We start from the raw sequence: 25593 nt of genomic DNA, 5'->3' as shown, positions 1-25593 counted from the left end.
TTTTAAAAGTAAGCCTTTGTCAAAGACTGTTTCGTCTTCATAATTTACATCTAATGAATGTAAAAAATGCTGTAACTGGAGAATACAAAAATAATATTTTATTAAGTAAATCTTAATTTGTAATTTGTTTACAAACAAAGCCCAGACTTAAACCCAGAATTTTTTTACATTGTCAAAGTAGTTTTCTGTAGATTATGCCTACTACGCTCATTCCGTGGATTGATATGTTCATATTTTACCTGTATTGTTGATTGGTCTTCGTTCACTTAAGGTAGGCTATGTGAACAAATGTTTGGTTGCCTTGAATTTTGAGCATTTTGTACTCAACAATGAATCAGTTTTGTTTTTTTTTTTGCTGAAGCCTATTCGGATTTTAACACATTTGTGCAGGTATTCTACATTTTTGCGCCAGGGGTAGGCAACTTTTTCTAGGTTGTTTTGTGAAATTAATGGAAGTGAACTGGTACAAGATTCGGGACAGGATGAACAGAAAATGACTCTACCTTGTTCATGCAGACACACTATAGGTAAGGAAACTATAGAGCTCAAGATGTTACCAAAGTGAAATACCCCTTTAAGCTCTAGTTTCCCTTCCTAAAGTAGTTTATGTATTCAGGAACAAACAAAACCCATCGACACGAAACTTGATAATATGGTATTCTTATAGCACATTGGTTTACATGTCGATAGAAGACTGTGGACACGCCATCTGCATTTTGAAAAAGATTGGTCAAGCTACGCACACTTAAAAAAATAGTGCGCGGCCTACACCTCTACACATACCACTTTTTAAAAATTCAATAAAATTATGAAATCAAACTGTTTTCTGCAAAGTCCAAGAAACTACAACGGTTGTCACGTGCAGGCGGGCTAGTATGGAAACTTGAGTGGCCGTTGCCATAAAGCGACCATTGTTGTAGTTTCAATATAGCAACTTGTTAGCAACTTACTTCAAAGAATCATGTAAAAGCTTCGAAATCCACGGTGGCAGTATTAATAGGTGTAATTTATCTCGTAGAACAAAACGTGGAGCAATGTAGAAAACATTTGGTAGCATTGCTTTAGAGTACAGATTGTTTAATTTGTGTTCATGTAACATGGTGCAATTTTGATATCAATACTTTTAATGGCAGGTGTAGATTTAAATTAATGACTTATATACAGTGCTTTGTATGTGTGAGTAACCTGGCATTTTTGTACGCTGAAAACATGTTTTTCATCAGATACCACGTAAACAGTACTAAACACATCTGGGGTGAATGATTTTTATTTTATTTTTAATTTTGCACTTGAACATCATAGGTAACATACTAGCTACACATAAGCTATAACACCGAATGTACAGCATAGCTATAATGTAAAAGGCGGGTTAAATACATCAGCTAACTAACATTTTCTAGCCACGTTGGCTACAGTTTGGGGAGGTAAAAAATACCCACAGACAAAGACCAAGCAAGATAATTACTTGTACAGTATGATACTGCAAGTTCAGAATCCCTTATGAAGCCCTATGTCCCTCAGCTCTCACCATCACTGAAAAGCTAAACCGATGTCCACTCCGAGTCCTGTCTCTCGCTTTGTTCAGTCCCCGTTTGATAATAATCTTTTCTTTGATAGACTTTTTTTCTTTGGTTTCTTATCAGTATATGCCGTTGCAAGTCAAAGGTGGAACTGGTAATTTTGTCAGATTTTTTCGCTGCCATTTTTGCTTTGTTTTCTAGGCAACTATAGCACCATCTCTGCTCTGCTCTTGACTGTGTAGCCTTCTCTCTGACAATGCTGTAAACTAGCAAGTGGCAACATGATTGAGAGGCAGCTGTCTTGTTTGGCCTCCTTGCAAAGAGCTGTCCTCACTCGATGTTAAAATTCATGCAGTGAAATTTAGAGTGGCTGATTTCAGAGCCTGGGGCAGTCGGAGAGACTGGATTTTTTTCTTAGAGCTTATAATTTATTGATATCTGTCCGAATGCGAAGGAAATGTAACCAAATATGAACAACAGTGTCCTAAAACAAACATACATACTGCACCTTTAAATAACAATGCAAGCAACTTATCTTACTCTTAGTCTGTAATGACTGCTCAACATAATACAAATACTGCAAAAAGATATACCAATCAATATATCAAAACCAGTGTGGTAACATTACCTATTTCGGCGTTTGGAATTCTTCCAAGTGCTAATCGTCTCGTCTTTAGTAACCATACCAACTTCTGTGTTTTATTTTCCCAGAGCTGCGTTCATGAAATGGACTCAAACGGCGCGACAAAAAGTGAACCATTTAGAGGCCAGTAAAGGACAATCTTGGCCAATCAGTATACGACATTAGCCTAGTAGGCGGGCGTGTTCTTCAGAGACTTTTGTTGGGACTTGAAGGATGTTTTCAAACAGCGTGATGACATTCACGTGCCGGAACCTCCACTAACTTTAATAGCTTAACTAGCTATAAAGGTAACAAATGTTTTTTTTTTACTTCTTATTTCAGAACAATGATTTCAATTGAACTGAACAATTAAGGGGAACGACTAATTTTTCCCAGGCTGGTTCTGGATATGTGTTTTGAGGTTGGCGTTCTGTAACCATAGCAATCATATTTCGCTTGCCAACCAAAGTACTAGCTTACACGTTAGCCAACTTCTTGTTAACGTTTGCTACACACCGAGTTATGCTATTAGTTTGATGGTGTTTGTTGGATTAACGTAGTAAGGAAATATGTCAATAGGTAAAGTTAACTCACTTTTTCTCAAACCAGTTGACAGATTACTCGTACGCAAGCTAAGCAGTTAGCTGTAATGTTATACGAAGTTTAGATAGGTAGAATCTAGCAAGGTAGTTCGCTAGCCATCTGACTCTGTTCAATAGATCTCCAATTTAGCTAGCTAGCTTGCTTTAGATGTGTGAATGGACTCCCTCTTGCTTCATAACAGCTAGCTATCTCGAGCTGCAAAAATAACTTTGTCGTATAAAATTTCTTCGTACCGTGAAGAATGCCTGACTTGTTTACATTCTGAACAGATGTGACTTAATGTTAGAAAGTTCGATTCATTAAAACGAATCAGTATATTCGAATCAGTGAATCGAGTTTTCGAGTCGTTCGAGTCATGTTCGCATACTTCACCATTAATATTAATAAAACACTCATTTGCCGAATACAGTATTCACGTTCTAGTCCTCCCTCTCCGGCTCGAACTAGAATTATACGCTTACAGCCCCTGGAAAAACGTAGGTGCTCACCACAATGCAGAATAACAGATGAAGTGAAGATGCCTCTTTGTTAGAACGCACGCCTTTCGTATTTATATATTTAGTTAAATTATTCTCTATTCATATTATTGTCACTTTTTCTTTACTATACTTTCTCATTTTTTGATCTTACAATAAGCTAAATTTACTATATTTTCAACTCTAATTAGATCCCCATATTTTACATTTGTATTTCTAGTTCTCTTGATTTGTTGTTGTTGACATAAAGACTTGCAGTTAAGTCCAACATCATTTAATTGCTTAATAACCGTCACAAATAAGTATAATTTAATTGCTATAATCTGTTCACATTATATAATTAAGGACAACGCTGTTTTTAAGGACAAGCAAAATAATATAGCCTGCTATAGGCTGCATCCATTGTTTAAAGAAATACCCCAGCACTGTTTAAAAAGTTATCAAGGTTGTCATTAACGTCATTATAAACATCAGTGTGACATTATTTTTCACAAACACTTCTTTCGCCAAACATATAGCATTTTCTGTTTCTGTTTGTCTTGCGTCTGCTCACAAAAGGCATTAGAGAGGCTATGCTATACACTTGGCGAGTCATTCAATAGCCTACTTTTGAGTTTTCGTACCAATTTAATCCTTCAATTATTTTAAGTCATTCCGTATATTCAGCACAATCAGTTCATTTCGGTCATTTGACTCTTTCAGTACATTTAATTCATTTGAGTCATTGTGTCATTCAGTATATTTAGGTCATTTGAATCATTCAGTACATTTTGTTCATTTGAGTCATTCAGTACAATCAGTTCATCTCGTTCATTTGAGTCTTTCGAACTTTGAATGAATTGACTGACGGGCTTCCGCTCCAGCACAGTACACAAGCGATTTCTTATCATTTATTTAATGACATAAATAGTACTTGCAATGCCTAAAGTGCAAATACTAAAAACATCCCGTAGCCATATGCCAGTTGCTTACAGTTTGATCATTTATTTTCTTTAGCCTTTAGTAACGAGAGTCATGCAGTGGCTGAAGGAAGAACACAACTCGGTTGCGCTAGCTAATTCTCAAACTGGTTCAGTGAAAAATTGCTCAGAAATAAGTCACCTACTGTCATTTATAGGTAAATTTCTCCATAGCATACACTGTTGTTAAGCTTTTCACAGATGTTTGCACACCATTTAGCCAGCATTTAAAAATAAAAGGTGCGCAAGTTAGCTGATGCAAGTTGCTAAGTCATTTGCAGCCAACAAAGGATTGATTACAATATAATCTCTAGACTATTTTATTAAAATAGAACAATATTTAGTATTGTGGGACAATTTATAATGAATGCATAGGTTTATTGGTACAGAATCCGTTCTTTCATTCGCAATTTATTTTGGCTACATTATTTCATGCAGTCAAAGAGCTAGTTAAGTTGTAAACCAATTGCTTTCAGTTTTACCCAGGCAAATGTTTGTCATTGCAATACGAAGATACTTGGGTGAGGAAGAGTGGTAGGGATTCATCAACAGCATAGCTAGCTCATTGCGGATCTGGGCTGCGTTTCCGAGTTTCAATGTATCTTAACGTTTTACGAAGGTTTCTAAGGTATACCTTTCAAAGGGAAACCGCTTTTTTATGAGTGTTTTCCAGACTATACCTTAACAGTTGCCTTAAGGGACACTTCCAAAGGTACATCGTAACTTGGAGCTGGCCTTCACTGTGGTGCTGAAAAGTTTATCAATCGATGCCAGGCGAATCGATTGTCTCACTTGTAAAGGCTTAAGAATGACGCTTTTCATATAACAAGTGTTGTCATAATCATTTTACACCAATGTTAAACAAATACGTATTTGACCCAGGTCTGCTAACCAGTTAGCTGTATCTGTCCAATTTATGTTTTGTAAATACCATGCTTGCATTGCACCCTCTGGGGCTGAGGTTGACTTCTCAGTATCTTCGTAGCTGAACAGCAGGATGATCCCCCTAAAACCTCATGCTGCATGTGCACCACAAAATGAATACCACGGGCATATGGAACACCAAATGGTGGTTCCTGCCCACCCAGGAACGGCTGGCTTTTCTCTGTGAATAAAATTTGGGATGGCTTATTTGCTTTTTTGTCATCAAAGTTGACGGTGACTATTGATGAACTAGCCTTATCATGATTGTTATATTTTGACGAGCCCACAAATAGTCCCATAGCCAATCACAGATCTTACACGTGGTCAGCCCATTTAAAGCTGCAAGTACAAGTAATTGCTACAGTAGCCTACAAACATGAACCTGACACACATGTTTTCTATGTACAAAAATGCCGCAGCCGCAACAGCCATGAATTTTCTTGGTGAAAAATAGATATGTCTGTTTTGCATGTGCATGTGATGTTTTGATAGGCTGGTGTAGCTAAATGTCCAATGGCGAGACATAGTGTTTGTGGGCTTGGAGCATTTGTGATGATGTAATAAGGCAGGAAAAAGAATAAGGAAAAAACACAAAATTCCCTAAGTTTGGGGCTTTATTGTGTGGATGTGTGAAGTTGTTTGTGAATTCTGTCTGTTAACATGAGGTCAGAAGGTACAGAAATGAATGTTTTTAAGGGCTGAGAGTCTGTGGTGACTGTGGTTATTTCTGTAGGAAACCATGAAAAGTGCCAGACTCTCTATGCTGTATAGGTATATATATATGGGGCATGCCACCCTGCCAAGGCGTAACTTGGCGGGATGGCATACCTGCCATCCCACTATGTAATCTGCGACATTAGATCGAAGTAAACATCTCATAGTAGCCTATACAAACATAAAACTTAACTATAATTGCAGAATCCCGATGTGCCCGATGTCTGAACATACAGAGTGCTAATTCACCTATCTATGCTGTGGCAGCCTACATTACCAGTTCATTCCATTTCACATAGAATCATTCTGAAACATTTCCGTAGATTAATGTAAAAGATCGCTTCATATTATGTGTTATTCTTTCCCAATATTCAGTATCTATCCATCCATTATCTATACCCGCTTATCCTGAGCAGGGTAGCAGGGGGTGCTGGAGACTATCCCTGCGTGCATTGGGCAAGAGGCAGGAATAAATCCTGGACAGACCGCCAATCATACACACCATTCACTCACACACTCATACCTATCGCTAATTTAGAGTCTTCGATTTGCCTATCTGCCTGTTTTTTGACTGTAGGAGGAAACCGGAATGCCTGGAGGAAACTCACGCAGACACGGGGGAGAACATGCAAACTCCACACAGAAAGGCCCTAAGCCGAGATTTGAACCCACAACCTTGCTGTGAGGTGACAGTGCTACCCACTGCACCACCATGCTGCCCATTGTTCAGTGTTCCCACTGAAAAATAATTATTTCTGACTGTAACATCTGAAACTCCGGTTTCCTCCAGCAGTCCAAAGACATGCAGGTAGGCTAATTGGAGACTAAATTTCCCATAGGTATGAGTGTGTGAGTGAATGGTGAGTAAATGGTGTGTGTGCTCTGCGATAGATTGGCGGCCTGTCCAGGGTGTATTCATGCCTCTCGCTCAATGCACGCTGGGATAGGCTCCAGCATCCCCCGCGACCCTTCTCAGGATACGCAGGTATAGATAATGGATGGATGGATGTTTGGGTTGCAGTTATGCTTTTTGTTAGTAAGATGTTGTATAAGCAGGATAATATCCTAGGGGCTGAGCATTACACAGTTTGAATTGATGTGATGGGATTAATTCTTTTTCCTGGCTCGTTCGTGAACGATTCTTTCAGTGAAAAGAACTAATCTGTCGATTCATTCATTGACTTAGTAATCCCCACCTCCCCGGCACGCATTATAACCCCCCTAACAGCGAACGAAGACTCGAAAATGTTGTGATTCTCGTTAATAGCCGGCTTTACTGTTCGCGAACGATTCATTCTGACACATCTTGTTCGTTCAGTGGAGTGGAGATTGCTGTTCTTTGGCATGGTAACTTGGCTCATGAGTGCTAAACCATTACAATGCATCGTTATAACAGCAAACACTACTAGATAATTTACTTGTTTAGAATAACTTAAGAGTTGTTATTCCTGAGCCCCGAAAGAGTTGTGATTATCATTCATTTCGTTCTGTAGCATAGGGTAATGCCAATTAATTCACTCATAAAACATGAGTTTAGGCAGTCAGCAGCTAATGGGTTTACTATTGGTTTTACAATGTTATGTCCTGTTTAAAAAAATGAGGTTCGATAGGGTACAATACTTATTTTGTACAGTATTTATAGCCTAGAACACAGTTCAGTTCACATAGTGAACATTATTCTGACCTAACTTATGCCAAGTCAAACTAGGGGGAAGAACCAGCTACAATATTAGGACGAAAATACAAATTACAATAAGTGCTGGAATGGAGGTACATGTAACATGAGTGGCAGTGAAATGATTCACAGAGTGGTGGCAGTTAGTCCAGGTATAGTCTGAAGAGATGCGACTTCAGACCATGGCGGAAGATAGGTAGTGAGGGAGAGGTTCGAAGAGAGGGAGTTCGTTTCACCACTGGGGAGCTAGGGTGGAGAAACTCTGTGAATAGGGTTGAGTGAGAACCCTTTACTCGGATGGAAAGGGGTGCAAGGCGCCCTGCTGCTGCAGAGCAGAGTGGTTGATCTGGCATATAGAATTAAATCATGTCCTGTAAGTAGACAGGGGTCGTCCTGTTGGCTACAGTGTAGGCAAGGGTCAGGAGTTTGAACCTGATCCTGGTAGCGACCGGTAGCCAGTGGAGTGACCTCAGCAGAGGAGTGACGTGGGAGAATTTGGGAAGGTTGAAGATGAGTCAGACAGCAGCATTTTGAATCATTCAAACAAGTAACATGAACGACTCAGCTGAGAAAACTAATCATTATTCCCGAGTCTGTAAAATGAGTCGTTTAATTCGAACAAAACGTTCGAAATTGCACACCACTAATTTGAATGCCCGAGGCCAGTTTTCTACCTGAGTCAGCTGTAATGAAAACATGCGTTTCTAAATGTGTGATTTCTATTGCAATGGAAACATTAGTTAAGTATTCCTGCACATATCCCATAGCCTATGAATGCGTCTTTCTAGTACCTGGTTACTCAGTGTTTAAATTCAGTTTGGTTTTGAGTCAAAATCGTCACACAGCATGTTCGTTGTAATGGATAGCTAGCCAGCCAAGTACTGAATTAAATTTGGTACATAGGCTAATTATCTGTAGTCAAGCAACAGACATTCGTGTAGCTACATCAAGCTGTCACTTGCATATGATACTGTATCTGCTGGCTTGCTTGCTCGCTCTTACAAATGTACGATTTATTTATCGAGTCAGACCTATGCATTAATTCAGAAAGGTGATTGAACTTTTTTGTAAGCAGTACTTGATAATAGCACGTTGCACACTTCCCATTCAACCAGAATGGAGTATTCAGTCAAGCCATTGTATATTGGTTTTGTGGCCATGCAACATTTGTGAGTTGAGAATAAAATTATTTGTATCATATCTCATGCTGACTGCGTTTATTGACACAATATGCTAAGCAGTAAGGTGTTATTACAATGGAAAAACTTGGGTCCTGATGTGCGTTGTTATGCACACATGCATGTTGTATATGAGTGGTGCCGCCCGGCCAAGATGCATTGTACCAGCCCCTTTATACTGTAAGATTTCTGTGTATAGTTTTTCCAAACAGGTCATGATCATGAAACTCTGAGTGTCTCGTAGGATGGGAACACCTACAGAGATCAATGTCAGCGATTTGGAGGAAGAGGCCGTCAAATACAGGCACGAGATTGTGGATGAAGGCGAGGGGTGGGGCAGTGAATCCTGCACACCTATTCAGTCCCCCAACACAACAGGAAAGAGGAAGAAGAAGAAGAAAAAGAGGTACTGCAGTTAGATCTCCCAGCATTTACACAACCTCACAAATTCCTCACCATCACAACTCATGTGATTTTGAGTGGAGCTTAGCATCCTTACACAGCATGAAGGAATTCTCAGTCAAGGCGCTGCCCAATCCAAATAAAAGCTAAAAAATGCAATGTGTGTCAGTCACTAGCATACATTGCAGCTCTCCCAATTGAAAAATAGATAAGTTTTGAATCAAGGTGATGGGACCGGTCATCAGCCTGTGAATTGCATGACAGATCAAATGTTAGTACGATCATCTGATTTTTAAATGCCAGTGCTCAAAACAAAAACAACACACTTCATGTTTCAGTAAAATATCTGTGACATTCAGTAAGCAGTGAGGGATATTGAAAAGGTAGAATTAAAATCATGGATCTGCTGCAGTCTTTGTGAATGCAATTTATGGAAGATTACCTACACCACAGTGTATTGCACGTTTTTATTGTAATGCTGTTGCATTATTTTACAATACGAAAAGTTTCTAAACAACACACATTCACTGACATATACAGTATTAACCTCTTATCACCCAATTCCGCTTAAATTACATGCCCAAATATATCAGCTTATAACTCAGGATTTGTGGTGGCCACAGTCATGGCTGAGGTATCATTTGATAGGGGACACCTAGAAGTTTCTCTGGCTGTGTTGCAGCTGGACAAAACACAGTGTAAGATACTGAAGTTCAAACATGGAGCAAACATGCATTTTTCCTCTCGTTTTTAGAAAAATCATCTTTGGAAAGCAATAAATGGGCCACAATTCTCTGAAAATCTGGATATTGCTTGATCATCATATCACCTACCATGGTATCAAATATTATGTCTCAGCACCAAAGCTAGAGGGAGCTATAAGCTTTTTGTGAATGATGACACCCTGGCTCCCCCAAGTGTGCCAAAATCTCTCCAAAGTGGCCAAATTGGCACAATTTGTTTTTTTCCACTTCTGAAACACTGGAAATATTTTTTGGTGACTACAAAACATTTTTCCATCACCCTCAACACCTTGGCTCATTGTTTGGGTTACACAACAACACATATTTATATATTCACATATTTTAGACTGAGAAACATGGTACATACAAGAAATACCAGACATCATTGAATAGAAAATAATCAATTTTATTTGAACACTACTACTTATTTGAAAAATACTGTAAAAACGAATACTATAAAAAAAAACAAATATTGTGCCAAATATCAAAACTATTTACAACAAAAAAAATATTGTACTAAATATGCACAAAATATCAAAAAATGAAAAAGGTGATCAGTGCGACTTGGTACACAGCCCTGAGGTTACATACAAATACTTACAAATACAGTCCAGATTCAAATGCTCTATAACTTGACCTATTTTTCTTTACCCTGAGATTACTTATAAGTATCTTTACTTCACATTGTTGAGGTAAGCTTAGAGTACAAGAATGTCACTGAAAAATGAAAATTAACTGAAAAATAAAATATTACAAAAAATAATTCACTACCTGCAGTGTTGCTACCAGCTGTGTGGTGACAATAACGGACTAGTAGAGGCCATTCTGCTCATGGTAATTATTGTAACAGTCTCTGTTTGGTTGGAAACATAAAAAAGGTCACAGGTGGCACAACAAACAGCCATTAGTCTTCTTCGAGCAAAGTGTACACCTCCGCCTTCCAGCTGAGGCCGCCTGGGATGCAGGCACATCCTGGCTGACTGTGGCAAACTTGGGATTGTGGGGGCCGGTAGAAGTAGATGGGCGTCTGCTTCCATTGCTAGGAGGCTGAGGGTGTTTGGGATTTGTCAGCAAGCTCCAAAATAAGAGACTCTCTGAACTTCTTTTGAGACATGATCTTCTGTGGAGGAATGCCTTTCCTCTGTTCCATTTCCTTGTGCTAAATGTAGGCATTCACGACTGCAATGTGCAGGAAATTATAAAAAAAAAAGGTCCGGTACCAATTCTTCATCTTGTGAAGTACTTCGTAGTACCCAATGAGGGCATCAGACAAATCAACACCCCCATGTGCCTAGAATAGACAAATAAATAAATTATTATGCAAGACAACCAGAATAAAATCAAATTATTTTCAAGCCATAAAATGTGCTATAGTCATGCCTATAAATGAATACATCTCTTATACTTACTTGTCGTAGTCATAGACTGGCGCTGGGATTGGGACATCAACCACCTGCCACTGCCCATCTCTCTTCATCCTCCGCCGACAGGTGTCATTGCTGAATGTCTTGTGCATGGTGGAACACATGACAACCTCTCGAGTGTCCATCCATTTCACAAACAACAGCTCACCATTACGGATCCACCTCATGCTGCCACAGGGTGCCTTCTTGAGGAAATCATGCATCTTTGTCGATGGAAACCCCAATCGGTTGGTCCTCATGGTCCCACAAGCAGTGATGTTGTTCTTGTGAAGGTCTTTGAAAAGGGGGCAACCTGTATAAAAATTGTCTACATACAGTCTGTAGCCACGACCCAGTAGGTTGAAGTCCATCAAGGCCATGACAGACTGGTAGCTCAAGCCTTTTTCACCGTCCCGTTTCTTTCCCTCGTACACAAAGAAGTTCCATGTGTAACCACAATGAGCGTCAGCCAGTACAAAAAATTTGTACCCCCACTTTGTGGGCTTGTTTTTAATGTACTGCTTCAACCCGCTTCTTGCCTTTGATGACACCCTCCTTTCATCAATAGAAATGTGCTGCCCGGACTGGAAAAAAGACTTGGAGGCATCCACTATGCTGCCATAGAGGGGCTTGAATTTACACAAGCGGTCATAAGCTGGTGTGTTTCTCCTGGTGTTGTTTGCAGCGTCATCCTCCAAACTACTTAGATGGAGAGCAGAGGTGATCTCCAAAAATCTGTTCCTTGACATGACTGATGCAGGGAATGCTAGACTGTAGAGCCGTAACCCTCTCCAATAGTCCACCGCTTCACTAAGTTTCAAAATACTCATGAATATCACCATACTAAAGTAAGACAACATTCCAGGGATGGCACCCCGTCTGAAAAAAAACAGCTTGAAAAGATCCAGTGGAGAGTGGGAATGGGTGCTGCTAACTGGGCAGCCTTTTGGGAAGGAACGGCGGTTCCTCTGGTTGAGTGTCCTCCTCATTCCCATCATGCCACCTCTCCACTGGCTCATGATCAGTGTGGGTGGAACTGGGAGGAACTGGACCTCTCCTTCCTCTGCCTCTTCTTCTCCCCCTAGCTGGGCGGCGGGAACGGGAAGTGCTGGCTCCAGCAGGGGACACATCCCTGGAGGAAGGGACTATGCCAGAAAGGCATGGGTGTTTTGGTTGTGGGGGTTGCCATTCAGCTTCATCACCAGCTGAATCGCTGCTTGATGAGCCGTCTGCAGCCTGTGGAGTCACCCATTCAGAGTCACTCTCTGAAGAGTCAGTCCTAAAACACATTATAAAACATGCATTGATTTATTAGCAATCCATGGGATGAAATGAATGACAATGTTGGAGAAAAAAATTAATAGGACATAAAGCACGGCCAAAGGGAGTACAAAACAACAAAAATAATGCACATGTACTAGGCCTGACAATGTTGAAAAAAAATGTTGAAAGAAAAAAAAAATCAATAGGACATAAAGTTCTATTCCCCAAAAATAATACACGTGTACTAGGCCTAAGACCTCGTCCACGGTGAATCGACCTTTACTGTTGGCTTTAGCCATTATCAAATTGCCAAAAATGCAAAAACAATCTTTGTACAAACTTACAATAAGTGTGCGCACGGTGCCCTCTCAAACTATGGCAAAACTATGGTGAATATTAGGTTAGAGTGCTCACTGGTGCGTATCTCATGCAGCTACTGTCCTTTACGCATGGCCACAACTTCCTCAAACTTTTCCCCCCTCTCCCAGGCCATACCATTTTGGAAAGTTCAGTAAGTTTCATGGTGATTGGCTATTGATAGGCTGGCTTTGTCTTTCAAGTAAGATGACTCGACAGCGGTGATAGGTGCTAAGTAACGGCGGCACTGGTTGGACGTTCAGGGGTGGCAAATGGCCAATCGTTATCTGAAAACCACGTGGGTAGTTTTCATCCAAGATCTTTGCTGAACACAAAGATACCACACTTCCTATGTAAAATCATAGATACGATCTCGTACATACAAAGATGCACTTATCTTTGCTGGTGCGGATATACAACATGTAAAAGAGCCAATGACGTTCTCTCGACAGTATCTTGATTTGCATTGTGTTTCTAATAAAACAAAGTGATTATATTTGTTCTTTAGACCCTTGCGGTGAATAAAGATATAACGTTTTCAAGGATTTATTACATTTTTGGACTACTAGGCTGCTTTAAAGGTAGGGAAACACCATATTTACTTTGAAAACTCTGCTGTAAATAGTACCTGTATTGTATTTATGACAGGTGGTTTGTTAAAAAAAATGACCACAATGATCGCAAAGACGAGAGTCTAATCTTTCAATACATATATTACATGTTCATATTCATGCAGCTTTTCATAGTGCTAGGATCCCGTGCTAATTTTGCACAGTGGGTGGTAAAACTGTCATGTAGCAACCAGTGCAACACCAGAGAAACTATGAAGTTATATCATGGAGAAGACATAACATAAAATTGTTGTTGATGCTCCATAGAAGAAGTCTTGTCTCTGGACTACATTTAAACTTAAATAAAGAAAGATGAGGATCAAAGGCAGGCACTGCACTGAAACTTCTTTATTTAAGTAAGGCATTTAGCCTAAGCAGTGAAGCTATTTCCCGGTAGATAACTAGCTAGCTAACTAAAACTGCAAAACACTAGCTGCAGAACAAACACCACAGGGCGATAATATCGCAGAGGTAGCTAGCTATGTTTCCTGCGATATCACCACCCTGGTCTGAATTTTTTGTTAGTTTTAGCTAGCTATGTAGGTAACAAAATGACTCCGCTCCTCCAGACTTAAGACAGAGATTTTTGATCCATGTCTGCCGCTGTTTCTGTGTGAATTTTTCAAATTTCTCCCCATTGTGTACCACTATTTTCGGTACTCGAGTAGTAGTTTTTTCCCGATTTGATCGGTTTGAAGTTGGAACTGCCGTAAACAGTGCAAACCATAGGCATTGCTGCAGTGTTGGTGGTCGTTGCCAACTTGCCTCAGAACCTGCCTCCAGTTGCCTGCCCTCCATCTGGAAAGCGTGCCGGTTTGTGATGTCATATGCAGAGAACCTATAAGGAAAGAACATGATTCTTCGGAAACATGCAATTTTGGCACTTCTCTGCCAAGAGGTGGCAATATAAGAACCAAATAATTGTACATGCTTATAACTCTTCATCCATTTGACCAGTGAGGCCAAAATTTTGTATCCTACATCTCTGCGAAAGACCCCACCAGTGAACATCTTCGCCTCAATAACATCAGCAACCGTTTCGTTTTTCCGCCATTTAGAATTTTTGACAAGATGAACTTTCGCAAACTAGTTCTAGGCCGTTGAACTGAGTGTCACAAAATTAGGCTTGGAAAAAATTTGTGGAGTCTGAAATTGAATAATTAACAAAACATTTTTGAACTTTCAAGGCAATATGTCTGCCATATGCAAATCAACATATGGGGGTAGCCATTTTTACTAAAAACGGCTGTAACTTGTGAATGTTTTGATCATGCATGCTATGTTTTTGTGTCATGCTGACATTGGATGTACAATGATAAAGTCACGTCTGAAAAAATAAGGCTGCCATCAGCCTATTCGTTGTCAGTGGGCATGTGACAGGCTTTGCAATGGCTGATCATCATGAAACCCGTATGTATGTATTCACCTCAAACCTAGGGAATACCACGTCAAATTTTGGGTCAAAGGCTGACTTTTCTTTTACCTTTCATCCAATATCTGTCCTTACAGCTTAAAAATTTGTAATTACTGTGTGCCGCTTGGACCCTGTTAATTACCGCTTGGGGTTGTTATTATTATTATTATTATTATTATTATTGTTGTTGTTGAGTAGTATTTGGCATAGTATTTTGAACTACAGACTCTTGAGACTGCTTCCATCTCCCCTTCACACACCCTGAGAGAGGATGAGGAGGGGTGATGGATTGACAGGGCACCCCAGCAAGGCACACGCCTGTCCGTTCTTTTGTGTCTTCTTTTCCAGATGACTGTGGATCAACCTCACCAACTGCAAATATGAGAGCGGTGAGTCGTCCCATTTACCTATTTGCTTACGTTTCATCTCAAATAATTTGCAATAAAGAAAATACACACACACACATACACACATCCACCACATCAGCATTAGTTCCATATGCAATTGTAGCCTCAGAACTGTTGGCAGCAGAATTGGAGTTCTGGTGAAGCTGGATTGATCTGTACCTGTCTTGTTGACCTGTCTAATCAGCAGGGAGAAGGAGGTAAATTAAGAGCTGCCCAGTCTTTTAATGTCAGATGAATCACCACTTTAAAAAGTTGTTTGGTAAATAATGGAAGACACTGGAGAACAGATTGTTTGAACTTGGCAAACCTCGAGCCTGTTTGTGCCAAGAGGTGGATTTCGATAGGGAAGCCAGACTGTTGGAAGATCCATCAAGTGTAATACCTCCCTGCACAATGGCGTGGGGTACATAACTGTGTAATCAGCCCTGGCTTGTGATTAATTGTGCTGTCTCAACCCTTTTTAATTATATTTAAAAAAAGAAGAACAAAACAAAGAACAGAGAAGACACAACATAGTTAGGTTCTTGCTGTCTTGCTAAAATGAAACATTCAATGCTCTTTGGAAACATAAAACAAGCTTGTCAGAAAGGTGAGACTATTATTATGGGTGACTTTTTTATGAATTGGGAATTGATAACAGGACAAGGGAAAAGTGAATCAAGAATTTTTAGATGTTAAAAATCAGTGGTTCCCAACCAGGGGTACGCGTACTCCTTGGGGTACTTGAGCTAGGGGTGTGCAGAGACGTCATTATCTGTATCTGTATCTGTATCTGTATTCGGATAGAAGACAGGAAGTTGGCATGGTTTATACCGGAAGTCAAGTTAAATCGGGCACATTTAAAAAAAATGTATTTTATTTAACCATTATTTAACCAGGAAAACCCCATTGAGATTGAAATCTCTTTTGCAAGGGGGACCTGACATGAAACACAAAGTTTCCCAACAAGACTTACACCTAACAAAATGTACAAACATCAAATGTGGAATGAGACAGATGCTCAAATGCTGTATTTTCGAACCTAATATTCATTGGCAATGCAATTGTTGTGCCTTCAAAGCATCAAATTGATTTAATATTGGCATATAATTATGAAATATATTTCCACATCCTCATACTGTGCCATTTCATCTCTCTCTTTTTATATTTTTTTAATTTTTAACTAAACTAAGTTTTATGAACTGTCTGAACCCCCCCCCCCCCCCCCCCAGCACGTAACAACAGTAGGCTAAGGACTTTCGAGCAGGTCTGAAAATTTCAAAATAAAAGTCCACGATAAAACCACTATTAAATGGAATTAATTAAGGAAAAATCGAACTGCAGTTGTCCTAAAATATGAACTATTCGTTTTCTATTTGTACAATATTAAAACAACTTCGTTTTTAAACATAGACATTGTAAAACTATTCATTTTCAGTTAGAACCACACTAATTACAAACCAATATGTCTTCCTTTTTTCTATTTTTTCCCCTACATTTTTAACAATGACAAGGCAAAATCTGAAATGGAGAATTAAAGATAAAATACTCCCATTACTTTTAGTCATTAGTGCAATATCGAATACAACGTTACATCGGTACTTGAGTTTAACTGAATGGTAAGGCAAAAATTTGAGTAATTTAAAATGCGTCACTTCAACATTCTGTACTACCTTGTAACATCAACTATGCAACTTAAAACAAATAAATATGAAGATGTGGCTGGATATTGCAGTAGTATGGCAAGGAGAATAGGACAGTATTAAGACATGTTCATAAAGCTGAAAACATCACACACAGTATATCATGGCTGAGGTATAAGCATGCAGTACATAGGCAAATTTCCTTCAGTTAAATCCCAACTGCTTTCTGGTAGCATAGCTTATATACTGCTCTGTTGCCTCCCCTGGACATGTTGTCTCAATGATATGGGGGTCTTTTGAAAACCTTGGATCTTCTACTCTTCAGATATGGTGTCACATGTCAAATAATAATAGAAAATGTGGCTGGGGTTTGAACATGTAGTACATAGGCTAATTTCATTCAATTAAATCCCAATTGCTTGGTGATAGCACAACATATATCATGTTCTGCTGCCTCCCCTGGACATGTTGATATGGGGGTGTTTTGAAAACCTTGGACCCTCCACTCTTCAGATATGGTGTCACTTATATCAAAAAGGCGTCATAGAATTTTTCTTATTTTTCTTGGGGCCAACCGATGACTGGGGCTTTTGGTGAATCTTGGATTGGGGTTTTCAGCGAATCTATGCATTATTACATTGCAATTAACAGATTTGATTTAACTATTGATTTAATTTTGGAGGGCACTATAGTTAAATAGTATTGGTATTGTTTGTATATAGGTCAACGAATACCAACATTTAGCAAACAATAAAAAACAATGTATTGTGGTTTACAAATATGCATGGTCAACCTAAAAATGGTTTTAGCCATTTTTGAGGGTAATGTTAACCGCTGTGGTCAAGCGAATAGCCAGTTGAGAGTAGCCAGCAGCCTTGCGCTTGGGTGTGCACTTATCTTGTGATTAATATGACAATACAGCAAATCACATTCATTTTTTTTTTATATTTGGTGTAGGCTAGTAGTAGCCTACTGTATAGTAGACGACCATGACCATAATTCTGTATGTGCAATACCAAACAAACAGCCATATGAGTGATAAATCAAAAAAGTTCATGAGGCAACACATTGATAATATATGGAAGGCCAGAGCACACACACACACACACACATATATATATATATATATATATATATATATATATATATATATATATACAGTGGGCTCCAGAATTATTGGTACCCTTGATAAATGTGCACAAAAAATGCTGTAAACTAAAAAATAATACAGTTATTGTCATACGCTTTATTTTCCAACATGTGCAAACTAGTGTGCTTTATTAATGATTCATTAGAATCGACCAAAGTCTTACATTTTTCAAATAAAAAAATATTTCCCAAGAAAACAGGTTCCACCATTATTGGCACCCCTGGTTTAATACAGGGTTTTCCCTACCATAGAAAGGCTTAGGCGCAGCGCCTGAGTGATTGTGTGGAGCGCCTTAAGCCGAATCAACGTAAAAAGGCATTGAAGTGACATATCAGAATGAATGTAAAAATAACGGTGATGCGCTGACAAAAAAAAAAAACAAAAAAAAAATGGCGAGGTGGCTTCATGGTTTTAAACACTCTGCACTATGATGGCATTATAAATAGAAGTAGGTGATTGACGAGCGTTTTATGCATGGTAGGTTAAATGCATTTACAGAATATAGAGTTTTTTTCCCCCAAAGATGGTATTTCTCGATATAATTGTGCTGCCCTGTTAACACATTACTACGGTTGCGGGTCAGGCACTTTTCATGGTAAAAAGAAATTTAAGGATAGCGCTTCTGAATTGCTTGTGTCGAAAGTGCTGCGACGGAAACAGCGATAGATTTACCCACTAGCCACATCTGTCAAAAATGTAAACAAGTAATCCAGTTTTCACGGTCGGGACAAAATTTATGACAACGTTAGCCAGCGAAGCTAGTTAGTTGATGTTACATAAAGATACCTCAATTGAACTAACGTTCGTATCTAACGTGGCTTGGTAGCTAAACAAAGTTAGTCTTTTTCTGATGAAAACCTCTGGTCAAAGCGTTTTCTCATATATTTAAAAAAAAAAAAAAAACGCTGTTCCAAAATCTAGCTGAGCGTGCCTAAGCCCTCTGAAATCCTAGGGAAAACCCTGTAATACCTTGTGCAAACAACCCTGGCAAAGATGACATCCATGAGTATTTTCCTATAATTTATGATAAGGTCAGAGAACACATTTGGAGGGATTTTTGACCATTCCTCGATTCAGAACTTTTCAGAATCATTGATATCCTTGGGGTTGTGCTTATGGACGCCCCTCTTCAGTTGAGACCACAGGTTTTTGATGGGATTTAAGTCTGGAGACTGAGATGTATGATGTATGTTTGGAGTCATTGTCCTGCTGGACAATCTACCTACGACCAAGTCTCAGCTTCCTAACTAAATTTTCAGCCAAAATTTCCTGGTACTTTGTTGAATTCATTTCGCCATTGATCTTAAATAGTGCCCCTGAATCTCACATAGTAGATACATTTGGTATCATTACAATAGCGCTTCAAGGGTTTTCTACAACCACTTAGCACGCATGCGCAATAATGACATTGGCCAATATATTTTGCTTCCCTAAACGGTTTGTACAGGAGAGAATAACAGGCTGTGGCACTTTAGTAACCTTTGCTTTTCACATTTACATGGGTGATAAAAAATAAAAAAATCAATGCCTTTTTATTCCAAATTATGAAAACAACATGTCTGTATATTAAAGGAGTAACATGGTGGTTGAATGTGACACTTGCCAGTTTTCTTTAGGTAACAACAAAACAAATGTGCATAATTTTTTTATTTTTCAGTGATTTAAATGTATTTTAAAACGTATTTTTCTAAGCCTAAATTTCCCACTATAAAAGTTCACCCGAACTGTCTGGGCGTGGCAATGAGAACTGTCAGTTAGCTGTAATTGACAGACCGTGCCCCGTTACCATAGCTACCTCCATGATACGCGCTCATCTTGGGAGACTGAATTTTCACAAGCTAGCTAACTTAGTATATCAAGTATCGATAGCTAAGGACGTTGACTTATATCCAATAATAATTTTCGCTAGCTTGCTAGCCAAGTTAAGATAAAACCACAACTATAACGTCCTTATGAAAGCAAAATAGCTAACTAACGTTATCGATAATATTACATAATGAAAGCAAATTACATAACTAGCTAACATTAGCTAGCTAGCTATAAATGAATATAACCAATCAGATAGTCTAATAGTCAAAAAAAGGCACTTATAAGTGAACCTAACGTTAGTCAAATATAATAACTATGAGTCACAAGTTATCCATGGGTCCCCAAATATGATTTAGAATGAGCTATCACAGCAATCCGACTGACAGTAGGGAGGGCAAAACGGAGCTTTAGAATGTCTCCAGCAGTATGCGCGTGAGATTGCCAATACATTTCTCACAGAAAAGGTAGTTTGTCGCCTTTTTTTAGTTCATTACAGTGGTGATAGAAGTGACAATAATTAAGTGGTGCTGTGCTGTTAGCCTTTACTGATCGCCGTACAAGGTTAACGTTAATGAGCTAGCACAATCGGACAGCACTAACCCATAAAAATGTACTTTGAATGATACTTGCTCAATCGAACGGTAAATCTGAAAAACATTGGATTATAGTCAGCGGCACCAAAATTTTCTTTCACACCCTCAATAAATGGCAAAAGTCCCAGTAGAAGATTGAATTAAACCTTTTAAAGTTATATATTTTCTGAAACGTTGTCGATTCTGTTTGGCCACAGTGAGTGAAACTAGGCGATCTGAGCGTATAGTTTCCATGTAAATTACATCAGAAGGATTCAGCCTTGTTGTTTGCTACCTAAACTTCACAGCACACTTGTAGCAGGACGGTGTCCGGTCAGATTTTTTTACGGGGCGTGGAAAGGGGAGTGGTTACTGTACTTGTCGATAACATTCTCAACTGGCTGAAAATTGGACGATAAATTTAAAAGACATATTTCTCCAAAAATATAGAATGGACATACTTAATACTTTACTCATCGTGTTTCTTCAATGCCTCTTGTGCAAATAGCACATAAAACCGAGAAAGTGTGAAAACCACCATGTTACTCCTTTAACAGTTGATTTATTAGATGGGTACCAAATTGCCACAAGGATACCAAATTGCCACGAGGTTACCAAAGTGCCACGTGCATGTTACAAAAGTGGCACATGCAGGTTAAGAAATTGCCACAGAGGGTACAAAATTGCCAAAAGGTTACAAAATTGCCACAAAATGGGATACGAAGGTGCCAATCTCTCTCTCTCTCTCTATCTGCCCCTGTAACGTTAGATAGAGGCTATGAGAACTCGACATGGAGCTTTTTTTTTCCAAATGATAACGAGCAACTTCAGGTAGAAGAAATATCTGTTTCCATTGCTTCATTCGTGCTTTCCCGAATACAGTATTCGGATTCGAATACATCCCTAACTTGATCATCTTGCAGGGGGTTCGTGGAAAGATTGCAATTTATTTCCAAAATGATAAGAAAATATTCCAAGTCATGTCATAAGCCCATTGCTAAAATGGTACGTGCGCCCCGCAGCTAGTCCCCCCCCCCCCCCCCCCCGGCAGGTGTCAACTGTTACGCTACTCTGTGAGGAGGTCACGTTCACGCATGTCAAAACTGAAAAAAAATTTCACAAACCAACTAGCTAGCAAAAATGGATAAATTGCTCAAACGTCCAGTTGCTCTCGCTCCGGATTCAGGTTTAGGGGAGCCTGGTGACAAAAGGACAAAAGAGGCCAAGCCCAAACACCAGCAGTTCAGTGAAAAATATATTTTGTATGGATTTACTTGTATGTCCGCAGATCCACTGCAGCCACAGTGTTTTCTTCGTGGCGAAGTCCTGACAAATATTTCAATGAAGCCAGACCATCTACAGCGGCACCAGAGCACCAAACACTCAGGAAGTCTTTGTAAAACTGAGGACTTTTTCAATCGAAAACTGTAAGAATTCAAGTCAAGTCAGACTACACTGAAGAAAGCGACAAGTATGTCAAGCAAAGTACTGGAGGCATCTTACGCTGTGTCACTACTTGTGGCTAAGTCAAAAAGTCACATTCTATTGTCGAAAATCTCATTCTCCCTGCAGCCATAGTTTTAGCTGAAACTATGATTGACAAGAAAGCAGCCAACGCACTCAAGACAGTTCCATTATCAAGCAACACAGTGTCCCGTTGGATCGATGATATGTCTATTAATATTGTTGGACAAGTGGTGGATAAAATGAAGCAAGCAGGTCAGTTCGCTTTGCAGTTGGATGAAATGACAGATGTTAGTGGGGAGGCACAGCTCCTGGCCTTTGTGCGTTATAAAGACGTGTCGGACATAATTGAGCATATTTTGTTTTGCAAGAAGCTTACAAGAAAAACAACTGGCAAGAACACAAAGACAATAATCTGAAGTGGAAATCCTGCAGTCACATTTGTACAGATGGCGCGGCAACAATGATGGGGAGAGTGCATGGTGTACTTGGGCGTGAGAAGAAGGTAAACCCCGACAAAAGTGGGTGCACTGTATTATTCACCGGGAGGCACTCGCCAGCAAGAGAATGAGCACTGAGTTAAGTGCTGTTCTGGATGATGCAGTCAAGGTGATTAATTTCATTCAGTCCAGGCCAATGAATCACAGACTGTTTCAAAATCTTTGTCATGACAGCGGGTCAGAGCATGAGCAGCTACTGTTTCATACTGACGTCCGCTGGCTGTCTCGTGGCAAAACGCTACTGAGACTGTTTGAAGTCCGTACTGAGGTGTTTGTTTTGCAAAGCACTTGCACCCCCTTGCGGCAGTGTTTGAGGACGCAGAGTGGGTTGCACATCTGGCATATCTTGCTTGATGTGTTCACCAAACTGAATGACCTCAACCTGTCACCTCAAGGCAAGGACTCACATATCCTTAACATGTATGACAAAGTGAATGGATTCATAAAGATGATCAAATTATGGGAGAGGAAATATGAGGATGTAGATGTGAACTGTTTCCCACTGCTTGATGCCCATCTTGCCACCACTGATGTTGACAGAGGTCCTGTGGTGAAAATGGTGAAAGCACATCTGTCCAAACTTGCCACTGATTTCAACCAGTACTTCCATGATATTAAAGCAAAGTCAGAAAACCTGGACTGGGTGAGGAACCCATTCAGTGTGAATGAAAGCAGCAGCAGCCTTCCTGCAAGTCTGCAGGAAAATCTGATGGATTTGTACTCTGAATGTGGGCTGAAGGTGGCACATGCTGAAAAGTAATTGACAGAGTTTTGGTGTGATGTTGAAAAGGAATATCCTGAGCTCGGAAAACGTGCATTGAATACACTTTTGCCTTTTGGATCTACTTCTGTGTGTCAAGTGACCTTCTCAGCTTTGACTCACATCAAGCAGAGGAACAGGCTGAATGTGGAGAACAGCCTGGTAACAGCTGTTGCCACACTGCCCCCAGAACTATCAAAGCTGAAAGACAAACAAGCTCAAGTGTCTCAGTAAAGCTCAGGTGACTGATGAAAAGGAGTTGAAACTGCTACTGGGTAAGTCTGAATATTATTTTTTCACTCACAATAAGTGTAAATGTATTTGTATTAAAGGGGAGTCATTCAAATGATTTTCATTTAATAATCAGTTGTGTTAGATACTAAGTGCTCTATCTTACACCCGGCACAAAGCGGCGCCAAGCGCAACACAAGTGTCTTTGCTAGTTTCAGACCGACGCATTGTCATTTTCCTGTCCAGCGCCCATGTTGTTTAAACAGCAAATGTACTTCCCCCATCTGAGTGCCCACGGGCGTGTTGGTCTTAAAATGAGGTGTGGTCAGGCGCATTGTTGGCGCATTGCTATCTTGAGGCAGCGTAAAGCGATTGCGAGATTGGCCAACAAAAATCTGGTCTTAAATCAATGGCGCAGTATTTTACTGTTTAGTAATATGCGCCTACATAGGCGGGTGCACAACGCGCAATATTAAAAAAAAAAACGTCATAATATATATCGGAACTGCTTGGCAAATCCGCCATTATAATAGCAATCCACCAAGGTGCAAGTGCACCTGGCTTTTAAAGGGAATGGGAGATGACACTCTGATTGGTTTATTTCATGTTATGCCCAAAACACACCTACGATTAATTAAGAGACAAAGTAAAACCCCTTTGAACCATGCGCCTTACTTTGCTTTGATTATCCGCCGTTAAACTAGCATAAGTGGATTTGGACATGCCCTAAATGCACTTGCACCATTCTCTTTAGACCATGTGCTTAGAACGTTAAAATATAGCCCTAAAAGTTTAATATGAGTTTAAAGTGGCAATCTCGAAGATTTTCATTAAAATAAATGTCTGTTAAGTCAATATATATCTAGGTAACACAATGGTGATTGAGCCTATTATTATATTAATTTATATTGTTATTATTATTATAATTTATGATTAAAGAACTGGGTGTCTGTGGCGACATTCCCGGGAAAAAATTACAAGCGGCGCACAGTTAATGACGGGTTTTCCATCACCCATCAGTGGTTGGTCCGCCAGAGAGGGTAGGCGGAGCTAACGCAACAGGCTCGCTCTTCAACTCACTTGTGAGTGTGAGTGGCGTGCTGTTTTTTTTCCGGTGTCTGCTAGCGTTATGGAACCCTAAAAAGTTTTTGTGTAACATGAGAGGTCATATTATTTGTTGATGTAGATTTCGTATTACATTTGATGACAATGTAACGTTACTAAATGACATAGTTATTTGCACAGCTAACACTAGCTACCGGACCATGTCAAGAAAGGCAACATTAGTTTAGACAATATTGTGCACAGTCAGTAGCCATCTCTCATATCAGGTAACGTTGCGTTAGCTAGCTAGCTAATGTAATTAACACAATCTAATGCCAGCTAACAATGAAAAAAACACTAGCTAATGCTACCAACTGGTACCGACCTCGCAAACCATCTCTCGAATACAACGCTACCTTGTTGCAATGTTGCTATGTAGCTAACTAAAGGCCAGTTCAGATCAATGATTCGCAACGAGACTGGATGAAACTTGCAAAATTCCAAGACGTCTGATTGCAAACATTCTAAAACTGCACTAGGCGATTTGACAAGATGGGTCTTTTGAGACCCCAGGGCAGGCAATGGCTCTGCTACTAACTAGTTAACATCGCTGCAACGTTCTCTGCAACATTCTAAAACCATTTTGTCTCATTGCGAATCATTGATCTGAACTGGCCTTAACGTTACCGTTATTTACATTACCGTCAAGTTCATCAATATATTATAATGATCGGAATAAAGCCGTCATTACACAGAGCATTAACCCCAGGGTATAGGTGGAGCAGAGCTGGGTCTTATTTCTGTGTAAAGATGTCACGCCGGAGAAAACTAAATAAAAAAATACGGCAGTATGGATTAGCGTTGTTATCTTATTACGCTTCCTCATATGTTCCTTCAGCCTTGATGCCCTTTTTTTATTAAATCTTCTTTGTTTTTGTTTTATTCTTCTTGTTCTGATTGCTAATTTAACACCCAGCTCAGCTTTATTCTTGAAGAGTTTAGCTAGCAAAACCAGAAACACCAGGAGTAACATTTTGCAAGGCATTCAATCATTCACGAGATAGACAATGTTTATTGTGCACTAGATACATAATTGCACGAGCCACAGCGAATCTTCTCTGCAGTGTAAAGATGTTCATACCGGGCAAAAGGTGGATAATGAACATCTGT

At 39.6% G+C, this 25593-nt stretch overlaps 2 protein-coding genes across 5 annotated transcripts in view; one reads left to right on the top strand and one right to left on the bottom strand.

Annotated features, from left to right (window-relative positions):
• The window catches only part of calcoco2 (calcium binding and coiled-coil domain 2), an 86496-nt gene extending 84325 nt beyond the window's left edge, over window positions 1-2171 (bottom strand). The window contains exon 1 of the mRNA XM_064324484.1: window positions 2149-2171. The gene's annotated coding sequence lies outside the window, so the exon portion shown is untranslated. The remainder of the gene's footprint in view (window positions 1-2148) is intronic.
• Window positions 2172-2299: 128 nt separating this feature from the next.
• The window catches only part of ttll6 (tubulin tyrosine ligase-like family, member 6), a 77595-nt gene continuing 54301 nt past the window's right edge, over window positions 2300-25593 (top strand). For 2 of the 4 annotated variants that reach the window (XM_064324457.1, XM_064324456.1), the window contains exons 1-3: window positions 2300-2450; window positions 8916-9077; window positions 15216-15253. In XM_064324457.1, coding sequence (XP_064180527.1) covers window positions 8917-9077; window positions 15216-15253 — 199 coding nt within the window. In that variant the 5' untranslated portion in view covers window positions 2300-2450; window position 8916. Of the gene's footprint in view, window positions 2451-8870; window positions 9078-15212; window positions 15254-25593 lie in introns of all 4 variants that reach the window. The other 2 variants (XM_064324459.1, XM_064324458.1) reach the window with 2 other exon arrangements.

This window comes from Anguilla rostrata, chromosome 2 (assembly GCF_018555375.3).
Source record: "Anguilla rostrata isolate EN2019 chromosome 2, ASM1855537v3, whole genome shotgun sequence".
Classification (NCBI taxonomy): domain Eukaryota; kingdom Metazoa; phylum Chordata; class Actinopteri; order Anguilliformes; family Anguillidae; genus Anguilla; species Anguilla rostrata.
The sequence above is the reverse complement of the archived record's forward strand: the minus strand, read 5'-3'. Positions and strand labels throughout refer to the sequence as shown.